The 10,567-nt window shown below is 49.9% G+C and overlaps 1 protein-coding gene across 2 annotated transcripts in view; it reads right to left on the reverse strand.

The window, feature by feature from the left end:
* The window catches only part of WDR11 (WD repeat domain 11), a 38,319-nt gene extending 33,375 nt beyond the window's left edge, over positions 1–4,944 (reverse strand). The window contains exons 1-4 of one of the 2 annotated variants that reach the window (XM_059661880.1): positions 4,770–4,940; positions 3,563–3,674; positions 2,815–2,968; positions 1,707–1,880 (exon numbers count right to left, since the gene is read on the reverse strand). In XM_059661880.1, the coding sequence (XP_059517863.1) occupies positions 1,707–1,880; positions 2,815–2,968; positions 3,563–3,674; positions 4,770–4,855 (526 nt within the window). In that variant the 5' untranslated portion in view covers positions 4,856–4,940. Of the gene's footprint in view, positions 1–1,706; positions 1,881–2,814; positions 2,969–3,562; positions 3,675–4,769 lie in introns of both variants that reach the window. The other variant, XM_059661882.1, reaches the window with a different exon arrangement.
* Between the last annotated feature and the right edge of the window lie 5,623 nt (positions 4,945–10,567).

Consider the following 10,567-nt stretch of genomic DNA (forward strand, 5'->3'; position numbering starts at 1 on the left):
TTAGCACAGTTTTCTCCAATATGATTTTGAGAGCAAGGTAACGATAATTTTAACAGTACAGAACTGGCAGTGTTTGCAGTCATAACGTAACGGAATGTTCTCCAAGTTGAAGTGAAACAGGTGGCCCGTTATGATTCATCCGAGGCCTCCAAGCTCAGCATTCTAAATTAATGTTTTATATTAAAAAGATACCAGAGCCCTAGCCATTTTGGCTCAGTGGACAGAGTGTTGGCCTGTGGACTGAAGGGTCCTGAGTTCGATTCCGGTCAAGGGCACAGGCCTGGGTTGCGGGCTCGATCCCTAGTGGGGGGTGTGCAGGAGGCAGCCAGTCAATGATTCTCTCTCATCATTGATGTTTCTATTTCTCTCTCTCTCCCTCTCCCTTCCTCTCTGAAATCAATAAAAATATATTTTTAAAAAAATAGATACTAGAAGGTTCCTGGCAGAAAAAACAAATGTTTGTTCTTTCAAATTCAGTGCATGGACTTTCATTAAAAACCCTCCCTCATTATATCACATAATTGCAACATCTAAATACTTTCTTAAAAATAAAATCACAAAAATCCCATATATACAGGGTGTCCCCCAAAAATGTATACACACAATGTAGATTCTATTACTTTTCAAAAATGAAATGTATTTTAATAAACACTGCCTTTATAATTATTCAAAGTGTGTATACATTTTTAGGGACACCCGATATATACATATACATGAGGCTCTACCTATCACACCTAGCTAGGTTCAAATATTTGACTTGATGATATAAATTCACGATTATCATGAACTACTTGGCCTAAATATGTCTTTTTCTTCTTGATCCTCAGATGCAATCTTAGGGTGCTTAGGGAGGTCTTGTTCTCTGTGGATCTAGAGGAAAGCAGACGCCAACAGTGGCCTCCACCCAACACAACTGGCCACTCCCCGCCCGCTTCTCCCTTGCTCCCTTTATCCTGTTTCACTTTGTTCTACCACCTGTGACCGCTAATACACGAGGCGTTACAACTCATGACGCTCTGAGGTTAGACCTGCCTCCCTCTCACCAGAACGCAAACTCGGTGAGGGCAGGGATATCCTAGGCCCCAGAACAGGCCTCCCATACAGTAATGCCCGAGAAACATCTGTTGGATAATTGGATAAAAATCTTTTCTAAGTAATGCAGTCATAAAAATATCTAAAAACAAAACCTAATTTATCCTGTTTTACTTTGCACGTTGGTAAAAGCAACTTCTGCAGGAAAAAAACTCCCTTGGGCTTCCTCTGTTCCCTGCATGCGTCTGGTTATGGCACTGGTTAGAACAATGCTTTTTTAAAAAGGAAGGACTGAACTTGGTCAGATTAAATGAAACACTTAACTCAGGTTCTTTAAATGTTCCAGGAAAAACAAGTTTAATTAAATTTGAGTTGGTAACTGCACAACGACTCTCTCTCTGGCTAATCTAATTCTATTCACAAATTCAACACAGTGGAGTCCAGCTGCTGAATCAAACATCTAAGTATCAAAACACCTGCCAACGCTATGGGTTATGACAGCGCCTGCATCAGCAGCTGCAGGTTATGATCCACGCCTGCAGGAGGAGCTCAGAGGTGTGTCTCCCCCTCTGCTCAGCCGTTTGGACAGTTTTGATACATAACGCGTGACATGTGCACAGTGTTAACTATACGATAAACACCTCAACTCATTTTCCACAGAAACCATTACTCACAAGTTAAATGGGAGGAATCAAACGGGTCGAAAGAAAAGGAAAGGATGTTGTCTGCGTAGCTCTTCTTCCAGAGCTTGGTGCCGGTGTCCGCATTCCAGAGCACGATGTAGTTTGGCGGGTGGATTGCGAGCAGCAAGTCTCGGGAGGCATCTTGGCTCCATAACCACTGAACGTCTGCAAAGACCAGACAAGGGCCGAGCTCAGTGATCACCCACCTCAAAACACTTGCATGCTGGCTGTCCTTGACGTTTGGTAGTGTGCGGTTTTTACATAATCCTTAAAGTCTTGACAATCCTCCCACGCAGTGTAGCATGTATGTGTCTGTGTGTCAGGACAGCAGAGGAAAGTTAATTTCATATAAAAATTAGATGCGTGGACATCAGCATCTCAAGGTCAAAATTGGCAAGTAATCTGAAATCTTACTTCAAAGAAAAGACAAGGCTATTTGCAGTGATCAATACTTAAAACTTTATGTCAAAGACTGTCCCGGGCATGATCTCTGGTGCCAGGCTTTCCTAATGTTTTTGAGGAATTATTTAATGGGGCTTTGCAGTTTCATGTTTTTTCACAACAATAAACAAGATAATATCTAGCTCAGTACTTAGAACATAGTAAGTACCCAACAAATACGTTTTAAACTGTCATTTTTAAAAATTCACTCATTCAAAACAGCCCATCAGTCAAAGCCTTGAGTTCATAGCATACTCTTATTGGTTTTAAGACAACAAATACACAAATTATCTATATAAAAATGAAAATAAAATTTTGATGTCTATTAATGAAAAGTAAGCACTGAGGGCTAATATGAAATAGCAGTTTGGCCAAGTTTACTCATCCTGTAGCTTAATTTACAAGATTGTTTGTAGCAGCTTAATTTTTCTCATCAAGTATGACTGAGGCAGATGTTGAAATTAATGCATTTTACCAAAACTCAAATCAGCTGAGATTTGAGGAAATATGCCCAGAAGTGTATCAATAAGGATAAAAAAAAAACACCCAACTAGATTCAGATCCAGAGACCAGGCTGAACACAATCAAGAGCTAAGCGGGAAGGGATGGGATTAAAGGAAGGGCATGAATGCCAACAGCAGAGCCAGCCTTCCCTCACCCTGGATGGGCTTGGCGTGCTCCTGGATCTCACACTGAGCCACCCCGGCCGCCACATCCCACACGATGATTTTCCCATGGACGTCGGCAGAAGCGAGGCGCAAGGAGTACGGCGAGCCGATGTTATGGTGGTAATTTTCTCGGGCCCACTTAACCTGGCATCGAGAGGAGAGCGGGTCAGGGGAACACTCGCGCTGGATGAAATTAAACGTGTGTGTCCCGCCCCTGAGCCGTAGGCACCTACTTCCCTTTGTGTTTGTCCGTCCCCGTTCCTGCCCTGCTCCTCCCCAATTTGTTATGTGCCTGCCTGCAGCTTAGAGGGCCCTGAAACGGAGACTTCCGTGATCCTCCCCAGATCCCGACCGCTGGGCCACATCAGCCCCCCGGTCTCCCCACGGTGCATGACGGGCGCCTCACTCGTCACCTTCCTCGCTAGACAACGAGCTGTTTGACGGCTTTCATCTCTCTCTCCCTGTACCTGCCAAGTGCTCAGAACTAATAACGAAGGCGAGGCCCGGCAAATGACAGCACCGGTGTTCCCGTCAGCTCTGAAGTCACCTCAGAACCAGCATCTCATGGCTCATCCTGGAGGGACGGTAAGTCACGCGTGGAAGGAGGAGGTTAACCCCAAACAGACGGTTGTAGTTAAAAGCTGCTCCTCGTGTACACGTAGGACTTAATGGGAGTGTGGGGATAGTTACCACTTTAGAACAGACAACAGCTCACGGGCCAAAGAGGCCTGCACTCACCTTGACAACATCAGCTTTATGCTTTTCTAAAACTTGCAGCGTCTGGGCAGTGCTGGCATCGACCACCACCACGAGGGAATGGCATCCATAAGCAATCAAACCTTGCCAGCCCCTGACAAAACAGCCACGTGGAAACTCAAGTAAACCAGAGCAAGAGGCATCCTAGATAAACGACAGACGGACCTAATAGGCATTAATTACCACCAGCAACCTTATTATTTAAGCTCAAAGGCCAGCCTTTTACATGATCTCATTTAAATAAAAGGTCTGGCTGAGCTCAAAAAATGCTTGTCGAAATTCGTTTCATTTGGGTAAAAAGGCTCTAAGAGATGTGCGTGCCCACCGAGCCGGGAGAAGGAATAAGGCAACTCCTGTCCTTGTCCTGGAGGCCGCCCTCCTCAGCCTCCAACCCGGGGACCAGGCTGCCACGTCTGTGATCAGTCCCGGTTCCGGGGAACCAGGCGGCACCGGACGGTCAGTCCCGGTTCCGGGGAACCAGGCGGCACCGGACGGTCAGTCCCGGTTCCGGGGAACCAGGCGGCACCGGCCGGGAGGCTGCAGCCCTGGCCAGGCCCCAGCCCCCTCCGCCAGGGCAGCCCGCTGTCCGCTGGTCACCCGTTCGCTGTCAGAGCCGCAGCGACATTTCACCGTGAAAAGGCGGCGGGAACGCAGGGCCAGTGCGAGGGCGGCGTCTGGCACGGGCGACGCTTTGCGGATGAATGGAGGTCGGGGGCAGGGACGAGAGTGCAGGGAGGGCGGCCGGGCCGGTCAGCGGAGGGGGCCGCGGGGGGAGGGAAATGGGTGTTCCCGGCGGGTGTGGGGCAGAGAAAGATGCGAGAAAGGACGGGGCAAATACACGTGCCCCCGAGGCAGTTTCTACCCCAGAGCCGCGGCTCTCAACCTCGGCTGCACATCAGCATCACCGGGAATCTGTAACATCCTGGTTCCTGGGCCTCATCGTTAGTAACAAAGAAACAACTTCCGGAGGAGGAGGCCCAGAAGTCAGGATTCTACAAAGGTTCCCAGGTGATTCCAATGTGCAGCCGAGGTTGAGAACCGCTGTTTTAGAGCAACAACAACCAGCGCGAACAGAAACTCTCCACGATGGGAGGGCGGCACCCCGTCCGGGCGAGGCCGAACGGACCGGGTGACACCGCGGCCGCTCCCCGTCCCTCACGCTCCAGGCCTCGGGGCCCGGCGCCCTCACCAGTCCACCGCCGCCTTGTTGTGGGCGCTGAGGGCCCCGGTGAGGGTGCGGGCCGACACCTTGAAATTCACCGTGAGAGGCAACATCGCCGCGGCAGCCCGGGCGCTCGGGGCCGACCGGCAATCCGGAAGCGGAGGCCTCTGCACTTCCGCTCCCAACACAGTCCGGGCGGCTCCGTGGGCGTCGCCACTTGGTTCCGCCTGTTCCAAGATTCCACCACTGCTGGGTATCCCTGACCTTGTCCGCCACTCCCGGTTCCGCCTCCTTCGGATTCCGCCTCCTTCAGGTTCCGCCCCTTGAGGGTTCCGCAGCCCTGAGGGTCTGCAGCGGTGTTTGGGCCTGGGATGGGCCGGGGAAGAAGTGTGCTCCCCTCCAGTCACGCCTGTGCTCTCCACTGTGAGACTGCCGAGGCCTCCGTATCTTGCTGGAAATCGTGAAAAGAAGAGCCAAAAAGGCCCAGGTAGTCTTTCTGCCTTTGGCCAGTTAACTCCGGGCAACACCAGTGCCAGGCAGCGCTGCTCCTTAGGTCACAGAGGACCGAGGGAGTGGGTGAACTGGATGCAATGGAGACAGCGAATTAGGTGAAGGGCTTGAATATAAACGTTTCTAAGTGTGGAGAACATTCCACATCTGGTTTGGAAACACTAGAGAGAGCATTCTTCCCGAGGCCAGGTGCCGGGTTGCCTGTTGGAAGAGCTTTCATGTTGCAGTTTCTCCTCTTCGCCTTCCTCTGCTCAGATCGCTCCGTTTATCCCTTCCCTGCAGCACTTTCCAACAGATGTCTGGGTCTCGCCTAACACATGTAGGTCCTCGGTCAACAAAAGGGGCAACACATTGGTATTTTGTCCCCCGGGTCCTGTGTCCACCTGCCGCTCTTATAAAGCAGCTTGCTTGGGCACCACCTGCAGTATCCACTCAGGTAAAGGCAGTGAACGGTCTGGCGCTTGTGGTTCTCCGGCCACGGCACCCCCTGGCTGCTCCCTGCCTGCTGGCCACCTTCCCCGCACCACACCCTTCCCTCTGATGTGTCGGGGCCACCGAGATGCCCACACCACAGACCTAAACGTATCACTCCGTCTTAAAATTCTTCGGTGCCTCCTGTGACCACCGATTGCTAAATGGCTCCCAGCATTCATTCTCCCCTTCTCCCATTGGAGCATAACCACGATTTGTGCCCAGGAGGATGGCCACACAACTGACCTGCCAGCATCGCTCATTCCTGGGGCCACTTAGCCTCTGCCTGGGTGTGCGTACCCAGTTACTGACTCTTTTATTCAAACTGGAGGACTTTCTCCAGCTTGATTTCTCCTTCAGATTTTATTAGTTCAAATAAACCGTGTCTTAACATTGTTACTCATGGATAGCACTTCCTAAATCTGATTAACCTTAACCAGATTGCATCGGATATGTGATCATGATTTCTTAGGGGAAAAAACATGATTCGATTGATTTCTCCTCTTAACAAGCTTGGACTTTGGTGGAAATAGATGGTGAGACGTTCTCGCAGGTTTAAGAATTCCATTGTCCACTCTTTCACAGAATCCTCTAATTGTTGCAACTAAAAAAATTGCCAATTTGCCACTGTTTCTTTGAATCTCTGAGTGTCATACTTGTGCTTCTACCCAAGGGCAGGTGACCAACCGACTTGTAATTTAAGATATAACTCAAGACTAGTGATGTGATTCAAACATGCCCTAGAGCAAGGCCTGAGTGTGGACAGATGGAATCAAGCAACCCAGATGCCAAGAAAAGATATTGCAGGGTCTCCCAGTGCCCTGACCTTTGCTGAAAGTGCTCGCTTCGAGACCATCTCATTGGACTTTTCTGCAACATGAAGAACAATATAAGAACTTAAAAGATATATCCATACTCTTCATTCGCTAATGTAATTATTTTTGTGTTTACGCATTTCTCCCAGTTCTTGCCAAATGAAGATATGTTTTACATAGTTGTATAATACACGTACATCTTCAGTTCTTATTTGAACAGTCTATCAGAATCATATTTACACTATTTAAATCTGATCATAATTACCGGTTGAATGATTTCACAATATTTGGTAGAGTGGATATACAAGTTAGTTAGCTATTCCACTACTGCCCGATATTTAAGCTATCCCATTTTTTTTAAAAAAAATAGCAAAGATAAAGCTACAGTAAATATTGTGCTTATAGTTGGTTTTAATTCTATGAAGTTATTTCTTAAAAATAATTCACAGGAGTGAATATAATTATATTTTTATACTATTAAATGTTTTAAATTACAAAATAAATAAATGCTTATTGCAGAAAATATGGAAGTTTCAGAAAAGCATAAATACAAAAAATTAATTATAAAGGGTGTCCCAAAATTCATGCAGAAGTAATTTTGATAGAAAACACAGGTTTATAGTTAAAAATTGTACATTTTTTTACTGATTCATAAAGTCTACAGTCTAGGGTTATGGATGGAATAGCACATCAGGTAAATACCCTCCACGGCTTTGCTGGCACAGACGCAAAGCCGTGGTCTTCATTGGTCTTCATTGTCCCTGCTCCTGGGTCATCATTGGTACTTGGTCATGCTTATCAAATTGAAGGGATTGAAATCAGAGGTCAACAGATATTAGAATCTGATTCAATAAGCCAAATAAAATTAGGCTTTTATTTTTTGTTGTTGTTAATGCTCACACAAGATTTGAATTTTGGGACACCCTTTATGATCACTGGTAAGAGTGGCTTCTTTTAAATGACTCTCTTCCTTTAGAAATTAATGATTTATTTTTTATAAACTGAGGTCACACTATAAGAACTATTTTACTCCCCTCTTTCCCACTCAATAATCAGATGTAAGCATTTGCAAATAGTTTCCTAACTTAATCTCCCCTTTATTTTTTGAATTTTTTTTTTAAAATACAGAAACTTAACCTTTTTAATGGATAAAAGGCACTGCCCACTGTCTGCGCTTTTCACACACTGAACGCATGTCTGTCATCGCTTGACTGCCAGACACCGTCCGACCACACGATGTTCCGTATGAGTCATGGCCACAGGCCTGGCGACAGTCACAGGAGCTGAGGGAAAGCAGCCCTTTCTGAAGTCGCCAGGTGACTCCAAATCAGAAGCCCAGCCAGGTGCCGGCCTGGAGGCACAGCCTCCTTCCCTCCCGTCCTCCTCCTCTCACTGGCCTGCTCTGTGGGGCCTCAGGTGTGGCAGCAGCGACGCCCCGAATCCATACTCACTACCTGCAGGGACCCTCAGGCAGCCGGCTTCCCAGGGGAGCCTGGCCTGGCCGTTCCTGGTCCAAGGCAAGCCATTCAGCCTCACACCGGTGGGGGGGCGGCAGAGGGAGGCACCCCGGGTGGAGGGGAGAGACTGCCACAGACCACGCCCCACCTCCAGGCCTGTGTAGACACCAAGCCGGTGGATCCCTGCGAAGGCGGCCCCTCCCTCTGACGGATGCGCTTTTGAGGGTGAAGCCAGTGCCCCGGCTTCCAGGCACATCTGCACATCTGCCCCCTGTGCGGGAGGGATTGCAGGAGAGAGCAGAGAAGTCGGGAGTCTTCCTCTCGTCAGAACGTTACTTCCCTGTAGGAGGCAGGCTTACGTTTCACGTTTAAGGACGTTTTCCCTTTCCTACCCTAGCTTCCCCTCCAGTAAAACGGCCGTGGGTTCAAACGTCCTGATTTTGCGTCTTGCGTTTTCTGGCCGAGCGCTCGCGGCTGAAAGCCAGGCAGAGAGGGCAATGGAGCAGCCGTTGTCCGGCCGTCACGGTGTCTGTGGCTGAGGGATCCGCGGGTCTCTGCTTTCTTGGCCCCGCAGGACTCCGCTACGTGGTGCTATGTTCTTGTCGGGGTTCGTTGGCATTGGTCCGCGTGCATGGGGCTCATTCATCCTCCACCGGAGGCAGTCGGTACCTTGATGCGAACGTTAGTGATTTAAGGAAGTGATAACAACACACCATTGATTTTTAAACGTGGGGAAGTGGTCTGTCCCTGAAAAGCACCTGTTTTTCTAAAACAGAGCATGTCAGATGCAGTAAAAGCCTCCTTAATGCTTTTAACACCAGGGGGCTCCCAGTGGCCCCGGGGTCGAATCTGTCTTCCCCGGCCATCCCCCCTCCCCCCCCCATCCATCCTCCCTCACCACAGGCGTTCACAGAGCACCTGTTAGGCTGGGGCGGCTCAGCTGGAGGCCACTGCCTTCCCCTGACCCCGGGCTGCAGCGAGGAAGCAGGCAGGCCTCCTGGTGGTGAGCCAGCCAGGGTAACGCCTCTCTTCTCCCGCTGCTGGCCTTTGTCTACCCTGCTTCCTCTACCTGGTCCTTCTTTGGTTGGCTCTTCCTCTTCCTCCTGGGGCGCTAGAGAGGCCCTGGGGGGCTGGTTGGCAGATCAGCTTTCTTCCTGTCTCCTCTTCTAGGGGCAAGTCTGTCTGTCTCTCCTGCCCCAGGACTGTCCCTCTGACCAGGGCGTAGCTGCAACACTGCAGGGACCCCCACGCTAACTTCTGTGGGGGTATGGACCCTCCATGGCGCCCACTGGGCAGCTGAGACAGGGATGGGGGGGCGCAGGAATGGCTGGGACACAGCCTGTGACCCTCAGCTTGCAGGGGCTGAAAGCACGTCCTGGTTGAACCAATGGATTGGCTGTAGGTAGGAAGTTGCCCTCCACGTGTGCACACGGAAATGCCACACTAAGTCGGCTGCAGCCAGCTCTGGGCTCCCACCAACCCGACTGGTAGGGTATGCAAGCCCCACCCCACATGACCATCTCTCTGGTTTTAATGAGAGATCAGAATCGGTCGGTGGCAACCAGGAAACCCACTTTGCAGATGGACAAGTGGAGGCATGTGGTGCCGTGTAGAAGTGTGATGAGAGAAGCGGGCGGAAGCCAAGTCCCCCCTGAACTCAGCCTGTGAGTCCCCGGGGCTGTGCGGCTTCTGACCTGTCGCGGGCGGCAAGTGTGAGCATCAGACGGCGCTGGGAGGAGGTGAACCTGGTGTCCTTTCCCCTTGAGTTTCACTTTAGTCTGGGCCGTCACTCGGACCAGCACTGTCTTCTGTTCTGAACGTGCAGCCCTCGCGCTGTCCATTCAGAGTCCTTTGCTCCTGAAACCAACGTGTGGCTCACAGAGGGCTGCAGCGCTGCTGGTCTGGCTTCTATGTAACTTAGAAAGTAAATCGAATCTCTATCAGCAAGCCCTGGGGACATGGCGCTTGCCTTTAAACAAAGCACGTGCCCTTCCACCTCGGACTCCTCAGCGCAGGTTTATTTTTCGTCCAGTGGCCTTGCCGTCCTTTCGGAACGCGAAAAGGTTGTCTGCTGTCTGTGCCCCAGACCCTGACCCACGCGTCTCTTTCCGTCCATCTGATTTTCCGTAATTGAGGGCTGTCCCGTCCACTTCCCTTCCCGTCTCTATTTCCATCCTCCCCCTCTCGTTTCAGACCCACTCGCCTCTCTGCTTCCCAGCGCTGCTCTGCTGCTGGCAATGGAGGCAGCCAGGTGCACCGCGAGATCTAATTGCCGGGAGTTACTGAGAGCATTTAATTCACATAATTGTGTTTGATTAGAAAAGAACGACTAAATCTGGGATCGAATCTGCTGGGGCATAACTATTTTAGGGCTCGTGATTAGGGACTTAAATATGACTGGGCAATTTCTTCTGCCTGTTTGAGGCATCTATTTCCACTTATAATGATGAATCTCCTTGTAAAACCCTCTAAGACAGCGGTTCTCAACCTCAGCTGCACGTTAGAATCACCCGGGAATCTTTTTAAAATCCTGATTTCCGGGCCTCATCCTCCGGAAATCCTGTTTCTTTGT

Source organism: Myotis daubentonii, chromosome 13, assembly GCF_963259705.1.
Source record: "Myotis daubentonii chromosome 13, mMyoDau2.1, whole genome shotgun sequence".
Lineage (NCBI taxonomy): Eukaryota > Metazoa > Chordata > Mammalia > Chiroptera > Vespertilionidae > Myotis > Myotis daubentonii.